The following is a 22,364-nucleotide window of genomic DNA, read 5'->3' on the forward strand; positions in this document are numbered from 1 at the left end:
AGCCCCCTCCTCTTCACTCTGCTGACCCATGACTGCACTCCATCATTCAGCTCCAACCTCTTCATTAAGTTTGCGGACGACACAACTGTGGTGGGTCCCATCAACAACAGCGATGAGACAATCTACAGGAGTGAGGTAAACAGGCTGGCCACGTGGTGCAAAGAAAACAATCTCCACCTGAATGTGGAGAAGACCAAGGAGATTATTGTGGACTTCAGGAGAGTGCACACCCAGCATACTCCACTAACCATCAACGGTGCTGCAGTGGAAAGGGTGAGCAGCACCAAGTTCCTGGGTGTGCACATCTCTGAAGATCTGTCCTGGAGCCACAATATTGCATCACTGGCCAAAAAAGCCCAACAGCGCCTGTACTTCCTCCGCAAACTGAGGAGAGCAGGAGCCCCGCCCCCCATAATGCACACATTTTACAGAGGCACCATCGAGAGCATCCTGACAAGCTGCATCACTGTGTGGTACGGCGCCTGCACCGTGTCCTGCCGCAAGACCCTGCAGCGCATCGTGAGAGCAGCTGAGAGGATCATTGGTGTCTCTCTCCCCCCCCTCCTAGACATTTATAACACCCGCATCATCAGCAAGGCAATCAGGATTACTGGTGACCCCTCCCATCCGTCTCACAGCCTCTTCAGCCTGCTGCCATCGGGGAGGAGACTGCGCAGTCTCCAGGCCAGAACGAGCAGGCTAAAGAACAGCTTCGTCCACCAGGCTGTCAGGAGACTCAACTCCCTCCCTGCTCTACCATCACTCCCACCTCTACTCATCCTCCCCCCCTCTGCCCCCTGCCACAGACCAGGAATGTACTCCCCCCACTCCCCCCCCTCCTCCTCCTCCTCCTCCTCCTCCTCCACCAACACCATTCCCACACTGTGAACTCAGGGACTTTGCACTAAACTGCACTATTTTGCACTAAACTGTACTACCTCACTTATCTTCTCTTAGAAGATTCTCTTCATGTTGATTGTTTAGTTTATGTCTGTTGATTGTTTATTTATGTTTACTTATGTAACTGCCTGTTTGCACCGTGGGTCTGAGAGGACTGCAATTTCATCTGTGCTGTATGTTGTACATATAGTACATTTGACAAATAAACTACTTGAATACTTGAATACTTGAATGATGTGGCTCTTTGCGGTAACACAGTAAAAAAATGTGGCTCTTAGGCTCTGACTGGTTGGCCACCCCTGCTGTAGGTCATCGGCACCAATGGCGGTCGTTGGTATGGAAGTCATAGGTTTGATTTGCATATTTGGTTTTGGCACAAGTTTTATGCCGGATGCCCTTCGTGACGCAACCCTCTGCATTTATCCGGGCTTGGGACCGGCTCAAAAAGACACTGGCTTGTGACCTCCTAAGGCTGCATTTGACCTCCTAAGCCTGCTGCATTAATTATAGTATGTCGTCCAAAATCAGTCAAAAAAGTCATAGTATGGTATGTCGTCCAAATCAGTCAAAAATGTCATACTATAGTATGTCGTCCAAAATTTGACAAAGAAGTCATAAAAAAAAAATGACTTGTGTGCTTTGGTTTTCTTAATTTCTGCAATAATCCCTCCTGAAAAACATGGATGTAAACGTCTATTTCAGCTTTGTACATGACTTTCACTGTATTGTCATCTATCATATCTTTAAAGTTTAATGTTTGTTTGCATAAAAACCGGCTGGAGCTGCCATTTTGTTTCGCGGCAGCAGACCATCTTCTTCCTCTTCAGTCGGACAGTTTTCACACTGACACACAAACTGTCACACTATTCAGACACACACACACGCGATCAGGTGTGCGTCTCTGCACAAGTGTTGAAACCAAACAGCTCATTGGAGATGTTTGTGCACTTTCTGTGTCGCTGCAGAATAGAGAGAGAGGGGGAGCAGACCATCTGCTGGATAATAAAAGCACGTATTGAGAGTGAGGGTGGGTGGTGTTAGCGGTGGTGTTGGTGTTGGTGCAGGGGTCGTACTATGAGCTTCAGTCCTTTAGTCCTTCATGTTTCTGCAGCCTTTATTTCTCTGCTCTCTCTCTCTCGTTATTCACTGAGCTTTTAAAAACAGCAGATAGAGAGACTTGTTTCAGTTTCACAGATCTGAAAGCTGTTATCTGTTTAAATGTGTGCATGTGTGTGTGTAAGATACAGCGGAGAGTCTTTGTAAGACATCAGATCATAGTGGTTTGTAGTCCTTAAATGCCGTAGTTACACAAAGGTTTGTGCTGTCGGAAAATTCCAGCGTTTTCTGAAACTGAGAATTTTACACGTCAACGTGTGGTTATTACAGTAATTTCACTTATGATGTTGCAGGAAACCCAAGAATCAGCGTCTTTGTCACCAGAGAGAACGGAGTGGCAGGAACAACTGTACAAGTTTCCTGGAATTTTTTTTTTCAGAAAGTTTCTTGATATTTGTTTTTCAGATAAGGTTTCCTGAGATTCTTTTTTTTTCCAGAAGTTTCCCTGAAATATTTTTTTTTATTTTCAGAAAAACTTCCCTGAATTGTTTTCTCAAAAAACTTTCTTGAATTTTTTTTTCAGAAAAACTTTACTAAATGTTCTGTTTGTTTTTTTTTACAGAACGTTTCCCGTTTTTTTTTTTCAAAAAGCTTCCATATTATACAAATGATTAAAATGTTTCCTCTTTTGTGGTTGTCCAGCTTAGAACCCGGTGATTTCACTGCTATCAGTTTTTCTTTTTGTTTTTCCTTCCTTCCTTTATTTCTTTTGCTTCCTCTCCCTTCAGGGGCCGCCACAGCGGATCATCTGCCTCCATCCAGTGTTTTTGTTTATTTTCCAGTGTTTGTGATATATTTTATCCTGTTTTAATCTTTAAAAATAAATGTTCAAACACGTTCCTGGTGTTTTTCTTCATGCCTCATAATTCTACGTTGCTGAGCTGAGCTCTCGACTGTGTGACGCTGGAACGATCCAGTAGCTTCCATCTGTGGACTCAGAGGAGAGAGAGAGAGAAAAAAGAAAAAAACACACAACGTGATCTGGATTTGATATGCTCTGTAACTCTTTCCCCCCTGAAGCCCATATCTACGCTTGAATGATGCAATATAGCACATACATAATACATGATGTTATTATGAGAGTTGCTGTAAGCTCTGGCACTGCAATAAAACACACGTAAGACATTATTAGTTCTCAATAAGGTCACATTTTCCTTGGGATTTTAATGACTTTTCAAAGCATTTTGCACCTTTCGTGAGGTCTTGTCCTGTAACGTATAGAACATCAGCCTTACGATCACTCCTTATCTGCTTCATATAAAGCAAAGGTTTATTGTAATCTGTTACATGCTTATAGGAAGATGTGACATTATATATATGTATATGTTTATGGCTGTTTTTATATTAACAGTGGCCCATAATGTGCAGAGGGGTCGGTCGTATAGTGGCTAAAGGGGCTCGGTCACATGACACAGATTAACTTCCTGCAATATCCACTGAATACATTCACTTTCAGTCATAAAGTCATCATTAAAAGACTTTTAAGAAGAAAGGTCAGTGAAAAAACATCAGACAAACTGAGGTTTAGTAGCTGGAGAGCCAGAGATTTTTCTCACAAGATGGTGGAGAAGCAAACTCAGCTAAAACCAGATAAAATAATGCACTTCCATTTGTAATTTAGCAGGAGACACATAATGGATGTTGGGGCTGCTGAGAAAAAGTTCACATCATACTAAATTATTAACTACACTGCAGCAGCATCCTGACAGGAAGTTCCTCCAATTTCTGTCCTAAGTCCCCAAAAAATACCAACATCTTTAGAGTATATTTAATTACATTTTTTGTATGAAAGTAAATCATCCAGTGTTAGCCCTGAGCTAGGCTAACCATTCACCCGCTACAACTTCATTATAAACACACAGAGTTATTATCTTGTCTAGTTGTAGGATAAATAAAGTTGAATTTAGTTCATGTTTGGACGTCTGAGGTGTTTCTAGATTCATCTGCTGTCTTTAACAAAAACAGGCTAACTATTTCTGCCTGTCATTCAGTGTTAGCTCTGAGCTAGGCTAACTGCGCACATGCTACATAAAAGCTTCATAAACACACGGAGTGATTCTCTTGTGGGATAAATAAAAGTTAAAAGGCGAAGAGTTAAAAGGCGAAGTTTCCCCCCCTCTTCTCTCTTTGTTTATGCTAAGCTAGGCTAACCACTCTCACTGGCTACAGCTTCATATTAAACGCAGGCGTGGGAGTTTATTTTCCTGAAGGTTCCACTACGTGGAAATAATGAAATTTATTTATGAGCAGTAAAAACCACTTTAGAGCGTTGTCCTGTCATAAATAAGTTATAAAGTACACAGTGCCACAAGGACAGGCCTTGTTTCTGCTTCGTAATAAAGTACTCAAAGTTTTCAAAAGTAAACAGAATAAACCACGGAAACGGTCTTTGTTTACAAGCCGTCACATTGCAAGCCACCGTGAAATCCACACGTTAAATTAATAAAAAAAATTCCCGGGGTCTTTCAAGGTCGGTGCGTCATGTAAATCCACTCTGCTGTGAAGCCGAGTTTGTTTTAACTACTTCAAAGTAAAAGTCCTTAATGATGTCGTCTCACCATCTTAATGTCAGCGCTAAGAAGGAGAAGAAGAAGGAGGAGAAGGAGAAGAAGGAGAAGAAGGAGAAGAAGGAGAAGAAGAAGGCTGGCTGTTAACATTTGATTACTTTGCTGCTGAATCCCTGTAGCACATATATCTTGTTTTTTTATTTTACATCATAATCAGGTGCACCGAGACACGACTGCAGCAGCAGTGAAATAATATTCTGCAAAGTGCAGATAGAGAGAATTCACAGGACGTCAGTTTGAATTATTGTTACATTTTCCATATTATTATGGTTATGAAAAAGCACCGTTATTAAACATATATATATGACCCTTTTGTCCACGTGAAAACTGAAATAAACCCAATGCAAATGTATTTAAACGTTTGGAGCGAAATAAAAAGAGGGTAAAATAATTAAGTTATCCCTTTTCTTCTTTTGATTTATTTAAATCTCTCTTCCAGTCACGCCTTATCAAAATTGTTCCTTTGCTTTGATTATCAGTTCTTTCATTCATTGATTACCAATTACAAAAAACATGTATTATTGTGTTAGTCTGACTAAAACCGGACTTTTAAAATAGGTGTTAAAATAGTCTGACTAAAACCAGACTTGTGTGAACAATAATCTGACTAAAACCAGACTTGTGTGAACAATAGTCTGACTAAAACCAGACTTGTGTGAACAACAGTCTGACTATAACCAGACTTGTGTGAACAATAGTCTGACTAAAACCAGACTTGTGTGAACAATAGTCTGACAAAAACCAGACTTGTGTTAAAAATATTCTGACTAAAACCAGACTTTTGTCAACAATAGTCTGACCAAAACCAGACTCGTGTGAACAATAGTTTGACTAAAACCAGACTTGTGTCAACAATAGTCTGACTAAAACCAGACTTGTGTGAACAATAGTCTGACTAAAACCAGACTTGTGTGAACAATAATCTGACTATAACCATACTTGTGTGAACACTAGTCTGACTAAAACCAGACTTGTGTGAACAATAGTCTGACTAAAACCAGACTTGTGTTAAAAATATATCTGACAAAACCAGACTTTTGTCAACAATAGTCTGACTAAAACCAGACTTTTGTCAACAATAGTCTGACTAAAACCAGACTTGTGTGAACAATAGTCTGACTAAAACCAGACTTGTGTGAACAATAGTCTGACTAAAACCAGACTTGTGTTAAAAATATTCTGACTAAAACCAGACTTTTGTCAACAATAGTCTGACTAAAACCAGACGTGTCGTAAAGGCAAGAAAAACTGCAATACTGAAATAAAATAAAATATGACAGGATTCAGATCCATCAATCTGTCGCCAAACAAACACCAGATTTTGTTAATTTTCCGTACAACTGTGTTCTTTTGTGAGTCATCCTCTACCGTCTCCACAGAAACACTGCTACTCACAATACAGCGACTAGGCCAGTGTGAATATAATAATGTTTTGACGGAGAATAAAGAGGAGTGTGAATATCACGCAGCTGAGATTACAGCACTACTGAAATTAATTACTGTCCTAAGAGACGTCTGTGTGTGTGTGTGTGTGTGTGTGTGTTTTAGTCCACTGTGGATTATGCTGCATGGCTGTGATGTGATTATGGAATAAAGGGGATTAAATGTGAGGCTCGTTTCACAGTGACGAGTGAAAGAACAAGTTTTAATGTGACTGTAATTGTTTTTAATGAGTTTAATGTGAGAATTAATCGACTGTTCTTTTCTCCAGTCAAATAAAATCTGTTAATGAATCACTTTATATTATCTTTACTCTTTATTTATATGTTTATGTCGGCATACGTTACTCCAAACTCTTGTTTTCTTGTTTTAACGTTAACGACTTATCTTGTTCAGCCTGTGTTTGTTTTACTCAACTAATGTCTTCTTTCTCCTGTGTTTGTCTTTTTTACCATATTATAAAGACAAAAACACAAGGTGGCGCTATCGTCTTTGAGGTCGTGTTCAAGCTGATCAGGTTGACTGAGTGTCATGTTTTTAAACTTTCTTAAAAAAAATGTTTTTTACAGTGTACTTTTTTGATTGTCAATTAAAAAACTTTTTTTTTAAGTGGTTTAAGCTTTTGGAATATTTTAAATATTTGTTACAGTTTCTCTTTTTACAATTTTAGAGTTTCTGTACTGGCTTTTTAATTACGAGATCTTATTTTATTTGTACATATATATTTACATTAGCTCTGTTTTTAAGGGTATATATTGTTTTGAATATTTTACTTGTCTTTTTTTTACAGTTTCACTCCTTTTTATAGGGGTTTGCATTTCTTTGAATATGAAAAATATCTTCTTAAACTTTTAATGCTGTCTTTTTCATATACATTTTCACGATATATTCTAGGGTTAGCAGTTTCTGCACCTTAACTTAAGGGGTTTAAATATTTAATTTTGTTTTTTACAGTTTGAAAAAGTCTTTTTTAGACTTCATACAAATTCCATCGTAAAGTTCTTTCTTTTTCTGTGCTTCTTTATCTGCTTCTCCTTGATGACGTAAAGAACAGTAAATGTATCTTGATTATCCTGATTAAAAAGCGCAGACGTTGAATCAATCTTTGGAGAAACACGTTAAAAAACTGGCATTTGGTGTGAAATTAATTTCCAGAATTTTGCTTTTTTTTCTCTCACAGACTCAGAGAAAAGTTACTTTTTTACTCTGCAGCAGTGATGTTGATGTTGTTGCTGATGTTGGTGTTGATTGAAAACCTGCTGCTTCTGCTGCTGCGTCTCACATCTGGACAGTCGTGTCTCAGGAGTTAACTCACATACGGAGATTTGCACGTTTTCGATTTGTCTCGGCAGCTGCTCCAGCTCCTGCTTTTTCTTGTGCTTGTGCTCCTGCTCCCCCGCGTGTGCCGTCGCCTCATTACGCTCTTATTAATGTAATAACATTAAAGGCCCCGCCCACCTCCACCACTGAAAACACCGCGAGTGCTGCGATTTATACACACCTTGTAACATTCATTTCCTTTTTGGCGGGGGCCAGACAGCGGTCGAGTCCGGGGAGAGATCTACAGCCGTCACAGGGGGAGGAAGTGATTATTCGGTGGGATGTGGTGGAGAGAGAGGAGAGGGAAAGAGGGAGGGAGGAGGTGTTCAGGGCATTGAATCATTTGGCGTATTTATTATACGTCCTCCAGCTTTGGCTCAATCCTGCATCTCCTACATCAGGTAGAATAATGACCTCCATAACCTTGGGCCTGTGAGAACTCTCTCTCTCTCTCTCTCTCCTCGGCCCCTCCCCTTCCCCCCTCCCCCAAAAGCTTTTCATTACAGATCTGTAAAAAGAGAAAAGGCCAGGGATCAGTCAGCAAACAGAAAAGCCTGCGTGTGCATGCCTTACTCCCACAAGCTTCAGGCTGAATTTCTCTCCACATCACAGATACAAGCAGAGGCGTCCGGAATTGATTGGGAGATAATGAACGAGAGCAGAGAGAGAGAGAGAGAGAGTGGAAGAGAGGAGGGAGGATCGATGCAGAACGAGCTGTTGACAGAACCTGGTGCTTCGCTTGACTCCGAGGCCACGGCTGCGTCCGTACGATCACTTCCCGACCATTTCTGACACACAATTCCACACAAATGTGATGATTTGCTGACACGTCGACGAGCCGACCGTCAAGGTCAACGTCTGGAACTGAGGGGGGTTATACGACACCTGCTGGCTGTCAGAGGAAGTACGATCGACCTGTTCGTCCAGATTTTGCTCATTATTGATCACTCCTTCTTCTTCTTCTCGCTGGAGGGTCATAAAATTCATTAAATGGCAGAACCTCTCACTTCGGGGGAAATTATTGGCCACCAATAATTTGTGATGTCAGAATCGAGCACATGTGGACCACATGTACACTGGAGGTGTACTTCCTGTGGCCAGAAGGTGGCAGTAGGTGTGCAGGCTATCTTCCTAAAACGAAGACAAAAAAAAAACAAGAATAGAGACTTACCCGCAAACATACTTTTGGCAAAAGACCACAGTTGCCACGGTAACCCACAAACAGATTAAAGTGTAGGTCTCAAACTCGCGGCCCGCGGGCCAAATGTGACCCATCAGACAATGACGTGCGGTCCGTCATTTGAATGATTATGAATCATATGCAGTTTACATATCAAAACAAACACCATTATTTTGAAATTGAACAGGTCATTTGAGTTTGAGACCCCCCCTCCCCCAAGTTTAAAGGAAGTTGAGGGTAGAGTCTGCTGTGTGGCTAGTGGGAACACGGAATGTGAAAAAATTTGATTTTAAGCAACAATTCCTGCAAAAATCCATTAGGGACGCTCAAAAACATTTTTACTCGACGTCATCTGTCAACTGTAAGGTTGCGGGTTGAATTCCCAGCTCCGCTAATGTAAATGCCGACGTGTCCTTGAGTTGCTGTGTGCGAGTTACCGTTGGCAACCGTTATAGTGTCCTAAAGTAGGTTTACCCGCTTTTTCTTTATTCTTTGTTTTTCCTCCATGTTCAGAGATACTCGCTGCGCCACCTGCTGGCAACAGGTAACATACGTGGGTTTCAGGGTGTGGTCTACATTTACATATTTGACTCTAGTGACACACAGTGGTCATTGAGGTAGCTCCACACCCCAACATACTGTTTATACTGGAATAGACACAGTAAATGACACAGACGGCTTCAGTTCACTCTGTTCTGCAGTTATTTGTGTTTGGAGTAAAATGACAAACGTGTACCTTCACATTTCTGGGTTTTCACCTCTTCATTTGTCTTATTCCTCACGTAAACAGTGTTTTTTCTACACACACTCTTGGTTTATTTCCTCGATAGGAGTCGCTAACTTCATCTCTAACCAGCACATTAACCCCTGAATGAACTCCTTACATGGTCCTGATGAGCTTCATGTGAGGAGAACATTGATCTCCATCAGCAGCAGCTCAGAGGAGGAGGAGGAGGAACTTCACATGCTCTTTCATTTCCCCCCTCACTGACGATCAGTGATGGAATTAAAAATACGCGTCACAGTGACCTATGACCTCTGCAACATCTGCTATCCATTAAATACACATCCTTATAATTCCTTTTGCATATAAAAGCAGATTTTGTTCTTTTATGTCGAGGGAAAACATGAATTATGAAGTAAATAAATCATTAATATCATTATCCACCAGGGCCGGTGATGGGGCCCCTGAGCAGAGTCAGATTTTGGGGGTAATGCTATGAAGTGCTTTAATTATAATTAGGGGGTAGTAAAATCACAAAAGTGGCCAAATAATAATGTAATTTATTAATTTTAACTAAGTCTGATGATAGTGAAGTGTCCAGTAAAAAACTGTTTAATACAAAATAACACCAAATAACTGAAGAAAATAAGTCAAAAATGTCTCCACATACTTTAATTTGTTATTTTACAAGTAATTAATTATTAAACTGCGAGCGAGTTTAAACCCGAGGACAAATTTTAAGTTTTTGTAACCGTTTTTAAAATGAATTTGTATGAAACGAAAATTTTTTGTAAAAATTGGCAACAAAAATTGGGTTTTGATGCAGAAACCCTATAATGTGTACTAACATTGCAAAAAATATAAATAAAGTAAATTAAAATAATTATAATTAAGATCGTGACAATGACTTACTTCGCGCATGTCGCAGTTCGCAATTGACAATCACGAAATAACACATTTCTTCCTCTCGTTCGCTGCTGCACAAACTGTACTTAAGTTAAAAAGAAAGAAAGATTCTGAACATAAAGAAGGAGCTAAGATTGAAGTATTGCTGTGAATCCATTCACCTGATCTGGACTGCACTTCCTGTTCCATGACAGTGCCACCATGTGGCCCCCCGGGGGTGGAGCGTGTGTTCTCTATGACTGAGCCTCTGAAGGTCGACGTTGACATTTCAAACACATTTAATATGGAACAGTACAAAACAGGTACAGGTACAACAAACGTCAGCTCGTCATCGCCGTGAAGCATTTTTCCCTCTCCCCAAATAACAGCTGTGTGTGTTAGTTTGTTTTTTATTTTTCCGACACATTTATTTGGGGCTGATAACGTTTACTCAAACACAGTGAATGACCATTTTGTAAACAATAAAACATAACAAAAAATAAACACAAATAAAATAAAAAGGCATCGGCTCCGTCAACCGAGAGCCGCATTTCCAGAATTCAAAAAAGTGCGCCAAGCGTTTTTAAAACTCCTCTTATAATAATAATAATAATAATAATAATAATATATCTTTTTCCAGTGATAATTCATGACTTTTTCTTTACATATTCATTGTTCTGCATTATTGATAATTATAATATGTACAAACGATGGCCGAGACGCCGCGGGGCGTGACTCTAGTGTTTTTTTTTTCTCGGTATAAGGCTGAGTTTTCCCTTCTTTCTTCTTCTTCTCTCGTTGTTTGTTTGCATGCCTTTGTTTGGTTGTTTGTTTGTGACTGGAATGAAACATCCACGTGAATCGAGGTCGGACCACTGAGTCTTGACCGGCAGAGTGGGCGGGTGGGGTGGGTGTGGTCATGGGGATTGGGGGCGGGGCAGTGACTTAGTCCTGTGTTTCTTCTTCTTCTTTTTTTGATCGCGACATTTCGTATGTACAAAGGCTTTAAAGTCCTGACGTCGTCCTGCTATCGGGAGGAAACAATCACATAAATGCTTTTAAGAGTTTTTATTCATTTTTTTGTTTTTAAGTGTCTTTTTTGTTTTTTTGAATATTTTTCTCCCCAAAAAAGTGTTATTTATCGGTATCAAAACAGATATTATAGTTGTACAGTGTGGGGGGCGGGGCAGGGGAGGGGCGGGGCTTGTTAGCATGTGTCAGATCGAGGGTTTCAAACATGTATGAAAAGAATCCGAGTCAGTTTTCGCTCCCGAAAAATCCAGGTGAATGTCTGGTGCTGTTGTTCGTCTTTGTACAATGCCATGGAACATTTTTTTTTCTGATGAGATGCAGCCTTCAAAACCAGCGTTCACGTCCGTCCTTCCTTCCTTCCTTCCCTCCCTCCTTTCCTCTCTCCATCTCCATCTTCCATGCTCAGGCTACTTTAGCAACCACTCGTTCACTGGAAGAGAAGACAGAGAGAACACTGATTCATACATTATTCAAACCCTTCCTTCCTTTCCCTCTTGCACCATATTTCATCTTAAGCGATAACATACAATTTAAAAACACACTTCATTCATTCATTCATTCATTCATTCATTCATCCACTCGACTGAATGAGGTGTTTTAAATTGTATGTTGTGTTGGAGTTTCTGAATTGGTCCCATTATGCTTTGAATGGCAGCCTCGACAGGAAATTATAGGCAAAACGAGGCGTCGCCAAGAGCACGAGCAAAACAGTTCAATTTGATATAAAAGGAGTGTTGTGACGTTGTGAGTGGAGGAATTTACCACGGAGCATGCGACCGTAAGCACAACACGTCCATGTGTACATAAACACGGAGGGTTTCAATAAAGCATCACAGTTAGGGTTGATATAGTATATACTTATTGGGATAAACCTGCGTTTTTCCCCAGTCATTCCACAACCTTGTGATCTCATTAAAGGTTTTTGATTTTCACTTAAAGATATCTTAACCTACTGTATGTAGGCCATAATGACTCTCTGCTGCCCCTCTGGCTTCAAGAGAGGTTGGTTTAGGCTAATTTTCCAGCTTGTTACAATCATCATTGTTCATTTCTATGCAGAGGATACAACAAAGTGTAAGGTAAAGTGATTTCAATGTGTTATATCATTTTTGTGACCTGAAATTATATTGTCAGGTAAATTTAAGTGCTATTTCAAATTCCAGTTTAGTGATTTTTGATCAGTACAAGAGCAGCTTCTGACAACAACTTGAAAATGAGTGAGACACGGGAGAAAAATGTTAAAAAGTTAACATAAAATATTTTGTCAGTCATTAGTTCACTGCTCTGCTGCCCCCTCTGGTTTCAAGAGAGGTTGGTTTAGGCTAATTTCCTTATTTTAATCATTATTGTTCGACTCTATGCAGATGATACTCTCCCCTTTACAATCACCTGCAATTGATATTTTTTCAGTATAGATCTTTTCAACGTATCTGGTGAAAGATTCCAGTTTCTTTATAACACAACTATAACACAAAAAGACAAAGTCATAGTGCCTGTTTTTTCCCCCCCATATTAGTGATTTCTTTTGAAGAGCCACAAGTGGGAGCCTGCATCTTTCCAGTCATCCCACAACCTCTGGTTTCAACTGAAAATGACGTATGGGTGATGTAACAAAACCAAATTGTATAACAAAGGGATTTCCGTGTGTTATATAGTTATTCAAATATATTTATGTTGAGATAATCGTGACGTGTGGTCCATTTGAACAAAAACTCCAAGCAACTTTTTTTTTGCACTGCTTCATTTAACAAAAATAGACAAATCTATAAAAACACACATCTGAGATTATAATCTAAATCCCATTCGACTCCAATTTAGTGTTTTTGATCAGAAAGGGCAGATTCTGAATGAAGGTGGTTTAATGTACTGCTCTGCTGCCCCCTCTGGACTCAAGAAAGGTTGGTTTATTTTCTTCAATCATTATTGTTCGACTCTATGCGGACGATAGTCTCCTCTTCACAACTGACTCAATAATTCTGGAGTTATTACGTCTTTCAGAAAAGATCTAGTGAACAAATTTCCACTTTATTCATAACAACTCCATCACATAAATGCAGCCGTACTTCCTGTTTCTTACTCCACATCCCAGATGAACACGTCTCCAGGGAGGACAGAGCTGCTCGCACTCTTAAGTTTGACCTTAGACAAATAAGCAGAGACCCCCCCCACCCCCCCACTGCTGCTCCACTTTATCTTGAAGGTCTTTTAAATCTCCAAACAATTACACGAGCGGCTCTGCTTTTGTTTTTGATTTGCTCGGTGAGCGTCTTTGTTTGTTCAGGAGAGTCCGAGGTGGAGGATTGAAATCTCCTCACAGCTGCTGCTGCTGCACTGAATCAGAATTTCATCTCTTAAAGGGGAGGAGGTCAAGTAAAGCAGAGCTGGGATGCAATAAGAGAGAGAGGGGAAGGCAGTCATGATGTGTGTCGGTCACAGGGAAGTAAATCGTGAGTGTGAGGGGGGGGAATGACAAAAGTAACACGGTGAACAACACAGGAGCAGGTTTTACTTCTCACCCTGTGACGCGTTTACGCTTCAGGGGTGAAATGAAACACTGGCTGCAGCAGATTTACAGTATTCTGCCTGAAACATGACAGACAGACAGACAGTGACTCCCCGGTGGTGCTGAGCTGTGACAGAAGCCGTGGTTTTTTAGACACTTGTCTCAGTCAGAGAGAAACAGGTGTTCTGACACTTGGTGCTCGCGGCTGCTGCCTGTTTTACTCTGCGTCTCATCCACCATTGGCTCAGCTCTCACACTCTGTATTAACTTTATTAACCCTCAGTGCTGCAGGTGCACCCGTGGTAAGTTGCCACGGGAATAACACACAACTCACGTTATATGGACGTCCTGTGGGCGTGTGTTTATACGTCACATCTTCAGGATTTTTTTTGTCTGTCTTGTTGTTGTTGAGTCAAAGTTAGGATTCATTTCAATTGTGCAGAATTCACAAAATATATAGTTTTTCTCTCTACCTCACCTCCCTCTTGTCCTTTTTGTCCCCCACCTCTCCTCTGTCCCCCATTTTTCCTTTCACCACAACCTGTCTTGGCACATGGCTGCACATCTTTGAGTCGGGTTCTGTCGGAGAGTTTTTTCTCTCCATTGACCCCTAGTGTTTGCTCATTGCGTGAATTGTTGGATTTCTCTGCTCTCTATGATGTTGTCTGTGTACTGATACTTGAGATAATGTGTGTTGTGATTCGGTGCTATACAATTGAATAAAAAGGAGCAAAGTGAAATTTGAACCATGACGTATTTTCCAAATATCACAAATTCAGTTCTTTTTTGCTCAGGTGTGTTTATATAGTTGGTGAAACTATGGGTTGTGCTGAAAAAATAGGATATAAGATGCTCTATATTGCCCATTCTTATAGCTGTATATATATATATATATATATATATATATATATATACATATAACAAATGCAGTCTTTTCTAAGGGTTAAAAAATATAAGTGAGATTAAATCAGGAAATAATGGCTTTTAAATTAAGGTGGGTCTTGCTTCTGAACAAATGTAGGCTCAGATTACTGGCCAAATTGTTTAAATCTGACTCAATTTCATTTCATCATGATCAGATTTGACACCTTATATGTGTTGTTTCTTCATCTGTTTTCAAAAGTTTGAAAATGTGCACCTTGACTGTTATAAAAATGTAAATGTGTGATTGTGTTTGAAACATTTCTGGAACAACGTCTCATTCTTTTAATCTGGAAATGATCAGATTAGACCTTTTTCTGGCCATGAAGGTTGAAATCAAAACTGCTTTCATCGTCTCATGTTCGTTCATTCATTCTTTCATTCATTCCTTCATCTCCTACTGCTTTATCCTCCACATGAGGGTCCCAGCTGTACACCCTGGACATGTCGTCAGTCCATCACAGGGACACATAGAGACAATTTAGAGTGTCCAATTTACCTAATCCCCAAAATCTGCATGTTTTTGGACTGTGGGAGGAAATATGATGATAAATATCAACGATTAAATAGTGAATACAAACTGTGTTGTGTGGAATCTAACCCTCATTTTTTCACCGGCTCAGGTCTGAGCCTCACGAGGGAGGACCATTTTTTCCAATTTTAACAATTGGTTACTTTTGCCCTAATGTGAGAACAGGAAGCTCTGTGCTCTGCTATTATGGTCTGAATGAGGAGAAATGGTCAGTGAGGGAGAAATGTCTCCAACGCTGCTCGCTGCTCTAACCTCAGTAACCGCTTCAGTTCACACTGAAACTGCGTCGTAACAAGATAACGACAGAGACGTTTGTTCTTATCGTCATTTTCATCGTGTTGTTTCACGACGATCGACTCATCATGAAGCACATGACAGTTTTGTGGCTGGTACCTCGGTACTGGAGCTTCTGCACCCTGTTGTTGGGACAGTCCTTGCCCTGCACGCTGAAGTTGATGTTGGTGCGGATGCAGCGGTTGTTCAGCGGCTGCACCGGGCGGACGTTGTCACTCATGCTGAGGAAGATCTGAGATGGCTGGTTCTGACTCAGCAGGCGCAGCGAGTGCATCTGAGACGGAAGGAACGACATGAGTCAGCCATTTTTCACCCGCCACCGACAGACGCAGGAAAAGCTTTGGATGTGCAGCCCAAGACTCACCTGCATGCGTGTGAGGTAAACCGGCTTGTTCATCAGGATCCAAGTGGCCGTCTCGAAGCACGGAGGGATGGTCATCGATCCGTCATACGTTATAAAACTACTCGTGTCTGGGTAAATCTCTTCTATGTTGAGGCCGGTCAGTAGATACGCATCATCTGCAACAAGAAAAAATAACGTAAAAACATGTATAAAACAACACGAAGATGGCGTTTTTCCAGAGTCATGAGCATGACGTATGACACAATAAACAAAGCGAACAATGCCTAACTGTAGATCAGTTAAAAATACTTAAAAATACTACTTTTAGTTCAAAGATCTACCTATCGTTCCAAATTCTACATATAATTCCAAAAAACATGCATAAAACAACAAGAAGCTATATTATACTCCATATAATCAGTAGTAATGAACAAAACTTTAAATATTTAACATCACACCTCTCGTTGCGCCGCCATCATAAGATCCATCTCTGATCTTTGATGGTGCGGTTGAAATAAATAATTCTCTTTGGATGTTGTGTCTTTGTGTTTCCATGTGCTGTTGAAAAAAGCATTAGGCCTTCAGCGTCACTGGGGCGAGAGGAGGAAATGCTGAAGGACCTGAGGATCTGGATCTGAGGCAGTTTTGACAGCCGTCACAATACCCGCTCCTCTCCAGCTGGACCTGGAGGAGATTCATCCACCTCCACCCACCTGCCCTTTGCAAGCAGCCTCCGGCAGCGCTCAGTGCCTCTGAGACTCCTGCCGGCCACAAGGGGTCAGTGTGTTTACTCAGCCTCTCGCCATTTCCCTCCCCATTAATTCAATTATTTGTTCCCCCCCCCCCACCACATAGCCGCGGGCGATCTCTGTGCTCGATGCTGCTTCGGCGGTACGGCAGGCCTAGCAGAGGGAAACCTCTGGAGAGCAGCTGTCGACCGCTGCCTCGCACGCTTTCCTCATCAACAACCTCCTCCAGCTATCAAGAGTTCTCACGCAGGAACTCTCATCATCCCTGTGCCGCAGCAATTACCTCTTTGAGATGAAATAATGACGCTTTAAGAGCGGAGATCGTACCAACAATTGGCTGTTTGATAAACCGCTCCCTCAAACAGTGGCTTCACATCCGTGCTGGATAGACATGACATGGACCTGTCAAGACTTGGATGTCTTGGTTGTGATAAGAGAGAGACGCTGTATCCTTCTAACAAAAAACACAAATCTGTTGTCTTCCTGTCTGTCATTTCATATTTTATCAACAAGCTCTGCTCAGCTTCCACTTTCTGAACTGACGGGTTTCTCTGCTGCTGGGAACTCTCTGAAGGTTCAACGTCGACTGTGATAGTTTTTTTGTTTGAATGAGCTGTTGTCGAAACCTCAATCCAAAACTCCACAAACGCCCTTTTCCATGATACAGTTCTAGCTCAGGAAAAACTCTGCTTTTTTTAGTACAGTGAACAACACCAAACTAGATCTGTAAAAAAAGACTTTAAAATTCTACTTATAGTTCCAAAAGCTGCTTATAAATCCAAAAATCTACTTATAATTCCATGATTTACTTATAGTTCCAAATTCTACATATAATTCCAAAATGCCAAGTCAATTTGAGATGAGCAGTGGACATTGGGGTAAAATATTAGGGCTATGCTAATTTTACTCCATCATACAAAAATAACTAGTTTTTAAAGTTTGACGTTTTTCATTTGCCTTAACAATACAACTGTATTTTTACAACTTTGGTTTCTTTGGTTTTTTTCACATCTGCTTCAAACACAATTTTTATGACACATGCAACTTTAACACTAATTGTTAATCAACACTTAATTTATGGACAACAGTTGATTGTTTAAGACCTTTTTTACAAAATGATGGTGCTAACATTAGCTTAATTGGCAAGCTAGTTGAAGCAAATGTCATTTTGACTCCAGAAATGCCAAAAACCTGTTTTTAATAACAACGCTTCTGCCACAGAAATGACAGAAGACTTCAAGATTAACAGTTAATCTGTTGACACTTTTGTCAACATTGGTGTGACAGTGAAATCCAAAACTTTTGACATAAAGGAAGAGCGTAGGGGTAAGATATCAGGAGTAGCTCATTTTCTCTTATACTGCTACACAGAAATAGCTAAATAACTGTAACTTAAACTTCTGTTTATTTAAGATATTTTTGTAACAAACCAAAAGCGCTTGTTAAATCATCATCTGTCACCATTCATTGGTAAATGCTCAACAACAGTAGAAACAGACATATTTAGATGTGAGTGTGAAGACAAACTTACTTTTATACGTTATTCTCGTGATGGTGTCTCTGTTCAACATTCGATTCAGGAATGTGTTGGACGTCTCGGCAATCTGGATTAAAGGACAGGGACATAGAGAAACACGAAGAAATCATGAAAAATTTTAAAGTAATGGACTGACCCCCCTGTTCAACATTAAACTGAATTTAATCGGTATAACGTCAGTGCACTTTTTGATCCGTCGCCTTTAATGTGCAGGAAAAATGTGAATTGGCTGATGTGTTTGTCACAGTCAGAAGCTTCTGCACTTCTGGAAAACAAAGGCTCCCACCGTTTCCAAGAAACCATTAGAAACAGCCTCACACTGTTGCCATGACAAAACACAATCCATCTCTTTTTTAATATGAGATGCATTTTCTTAACGGGGTTCATCAAACTGTGGACCAAGAACGGATGTGTCTTTAATCCAGGAAATCAGGACTCAAGCCGGAGTCTGGGACTTGGGCATGTTGAAATTGATGAGTTTTCTTACCGTTGTTACACAATTTCATCTTGAACAGCTAGGTTCGGAATGCCACTTGGACAAACTACTGTACATTACAGTTTTGTTTTGCTTTCTTGAACTTTCAGGTTCTGGTTATTAAAATATTGGCTTTAGCTCTTTAGCTTTAGCTGCAGAAGCCACGGATGGCGGGGGGAACACGTCTCAACTTGTCCCTCTACAGCAAACAGTGTGAGCAAACACTGTCCTCTTTATGTTGTCCTTTATTTGGAGAAAATGGTACATCTAAGCACCGTTGAGGGTCAATAATTCTCCCTGAGGAGTTACATTAGCCTAGTTTTGTTTCTTGTGGTACATTAATGGCCTCGTAATGTACCCCCAATTTCTGAAAGTGTAAAGAAATTAGGTTTTTCTGGAGACTAACGATGTCTTCGTCCAGACCAGAGACATCGAAGACGAGCTGTAACAATGTGTTTCCATTGCCTGACCCTGAGCTATCCTTACGACCCATGTACCATCCAGATTTCAGCTCATCTTGTCTATCGTTGAGTCTTTTCCATCTCCAAGAACATTCTTTCTTACAGAGATATTTGTTTTTTTTTCTTCCTTCCTATCTTCCTTCATAACATATCTATTCAGTGTCTTAACCTTGGATGGTACAGATACTGTAAAAAAGACTCTTTATTTGAGGACTTGTATGTAGTGCATCTGGGTAATGTGTGTCATCCTTGGTAGGAGAGGCACCAATGTAGAAAAGAACATATGAATCATAGGCAAGGTGCATTTATTTATAAAGCACTTTTCAAAGGAACATTTAAAGAACTGTAAGAAAGTTCAACGCTACAGTCCAGGACAAATCTTTAAAGAACATAAAAGAGATTAAAAGTTTCTTAAGATTAAGTTTTGTACTAATGCTGTATGTGTTCACTTTATTTATCTACTTTTTCACAGGGCAGATAATCGTAAAGGTCTTGACCCGACTTTACAAAGTGCCTTGAGGTAATATAATACAAAATGCAATTAAATTGACTTGAATGGCAATGTGTGAATACGTTTCCCGTCACTGACTAATATACGCCACAAGCAAATATTGTGTGTACATTAAAAAAATATATCAATAAAGTTAATCAGATATATGGGGCCTTGGAAGGGTCATAGAAGGAAGGAAAATTCATGTAGATCTCAAAAATACAGATGTAGATTATGTCCCTTTTGGGGCATTGTACAGATGGTATGAATAAAAGATAATTAAAAAAGGTATATAAAACAATAAAAGGTTTAATTTAAGTGTAAAAAATATGAAACTCAGATTGTAAGAATAGTTTATAAAAACTGCAATAAAACGGAAGGAGAAGGAAAAAGTGACCCCTAATGACCATATTTCCACCAAAGAAACAGACAAGAATCTACTGTAACATGACTTCAACTCTTCATCTGACCCCAAAAACCTGAGAGCCACTTCTGAGTCTCAGTCCTCAACAAACTCAGTGAAGAACGACAAGCGTGAACGTGCTCGTAACTGTGTGACAAGCTCACTAATGGCTTAAGGAAGCTCCTCAACCTTCAGGTCCCTCATGTCCCTCATCCCTGCTCCCTGTCTCTTTACTTTGACTTTGCTTTCTTAAACACTTTTCCATATTTTGATTCTATTCCTCGATAAGAAAAAACGACGCCTGAGCAGAATCAATCATCCTGTCACTTCTGCTCCACGTCTGTCCTCAGTACAGACGCCACGGCATGGTGCTCCGTGTTCAGACACACGATAAACGCGTTACGCATCTCTGGGATCCACATGTGAGGCGAGTCCATCAAGGAAGCTGCCGTCACCCACTGCTTTTCAATGATGCCTCACAACTCCACGCCAACACCGGACCGGACGCCCCTTCCTTTTTCCTTCTTTCTCTGAGTCACGACGGCGAAGGTAGGAATTTTAGAAAGTCATGAGTCAGTGGAAAAGTAAGAAAAACAAGCTGCTGCTCTGAGGGAGATGTGTCTCATTACCACCTGTCTGCTCTAGTCGGAGTTCAGTCGGGTGGGTGGGTGAGTAGGTGGCAGGTGTTTTTCCTGAAATTGCTTCTCTTTAGCTGTAACTTCACCCTTTTTGTTTTTTTTTAAAAGACAGTTTATTGTCTTCCCTGGACTTTACTGCCCCTCACTTTACAATTCAAATGTCAAATGAAATTTCACTGACCTTTAGTGAATGAGGTGTTTTGAAAAACAACAACATAGATACATAAATAAATTGCACTGCCTTTTTAAAAAGGTTTAATTTTAATGCACTATTGATTAAATCACTAAATGTTGGATGGGTTTGAAAAATAGCAGCTGTGAGTTCGGGAAAAAACATGGAGCCATAAGGACTAATGTGTTCGGAATACAGAATTTACTATTTGGAAATGATAGGACTAGTATTGCTAACAGTGACTAGCTCGAAATATGTTTGCGTCCATGTTTTCCCTTGACTTTGAAGAAAGCATTGATTGGGACTTATTTTTCTCTAGTCCCAACTTCATGTTCTGGTCTTTTAGTGACCAAACCTGACTCATACTCAGTGGCAGAACCTGACTAGAACCTGAGTACAATTTTCAAAAGATTTGTCCGACTCTGGCTCGACTCATCCGGCTCCATCGTGTACTTTGGTAGGACATGTTTGAGAGGAATCCCTTCAAATCGAGGATCAGAAACCTCCTAACGTCCTATGCCACTAGTTTGCTGTTGCAAACCCAGGACACCTGGCTCTCAAAGGTAGTGTGGAGTAGTGTTGGGATTAGCTCATGGCTGGACTGAAATCGAGTTAGATGCCATAAGCCACAAAGTCCTACTGCCTGCCGGTTGTCTCAGAAACAAGTGGGAAACGCTGCCATTTCCATTGTCTCCTCCAAACTAACCCCCACCAGACTCATCTAGTCCACCCAATAAATGAGTCACTAAGATCAATGTGAAATCGTCTTATGGTTTATGATTATACACTTGGCCAGTAGGTGGTTTCGTCAGCACTTGAAGCTTCGAGAAATGAACCCTTTCTCGAACCAATTCGCTCAAGTGGTTCAATGCCTCATGAGGCTTCATCTCACCATCACTAACAGAAATCAAGCCGAACAGGGCCGAACTGTAGATAAGTTAAAACTACTTAAAAATCCTAAATAAGTGGGTTAATCTCCAACAACTACAGAGGTTTGGTGTAAAGTCGCTAGTCACTCGTGTGTGTGTGTGTGTGTGTGTGTGTGTGCGTGCGTGTGTGTCGCGTATAAAACAAAGTCACCGCAGTTTCACTCAGCCATGCAATGATGACTCCGCCCACGTTAAGTAGGTGCTTTTTTGTAGTGGAGATGCAACCTACTCGTGCCGCGCTGTGCTGTGGCGAGTAGAGCCGGTGGAAATGCGCCATTATAAACCTTTGTGAGTCTCTATCACAACACAGCCAAAACATATGCAAACAAGAGCTGTGTTTCCACCGAGTGGAAAGGCTCAGTTGAACTTCCCCATGCATTTTGACAGATACCCAAAAGTGACAGCCACAGTTCTCAAATGGACATCATTTGGACATGATCCATGACAGAACAGCAGGTCTGAAAGCAACGAATGTGATTTAGAAACAGAGACAGCATCTGTGTGAGTGTTGTTAGGGGAGCGTTTACCTCTACACTCAGGTGTCCCCATGCACCTACCGAGTAAAGGTTCTGTTCTCAGTCTAACACAAGCCTGACTGAAGGCCCTCTCGTTCCAAAGCGTACCAGACTGAACCAGGTTCCTCATGTTTTGCGGGGGCCACTTAAGTTGTTGCATTTGGGCGACAGAATTTAACTTTTGCCTCTTGACTCAAGCACCAGATGTTTTCTGTGACTTCAAGAAACCCTGAAAAGT

The 22,364-nt window shown here is 40.6% G+C and overlaps 1 protein-coding gene across 1 annotated transcript in view; it reads right to left on the bottom strand.

The window, feature by feature from the left end:
* Positions 1–10,413: 10,413 nt before the first annotated feature.
* The window catches only part of ca10a (carbonic anhydrase Xa), a 209,293-nt gene continuing 197,342 nt past the window's right edge, over positions 10,414–22,364 (bottom strand). Inside the window, exons 6-9 of the mRNA XM_058622059.1 lie at positions 18,038–18,110; positions 15,779–15,933; positions 15,514–15,688; positions 10,414–11,594 (exon numbers count right to left, since the gene is read on the bottom strand). Of these exons, the coding sequence (XP_058478042.1) occupies positions 11,572–11,594; positions 15,514–15,688; positions 15,779–15,933; positions 18,038–18,110 (426 nt within the window). The 3' untranslated portion in view covers positions 10,414–11,571. The remainder of the gene's footprint in view (positions 11,595–15,513; positions 15,689–15,778; positions 15,934–18,037; positions 18,111–22,364) is intronic.

Source organism: Solea solea, chromosome 21 (assembly GCF_958295425.1).
Source record: "Solea solea chromosome 21, fSolSol10.1, whole genome shotgun sequence".
NCBI classification, from domain to species: domain Eukaryota; kingdom Metazoa; phylum Chordata; class Actinopteri; order Pleuronectiformes; family Soleidae; genus Solea; species Solea solea.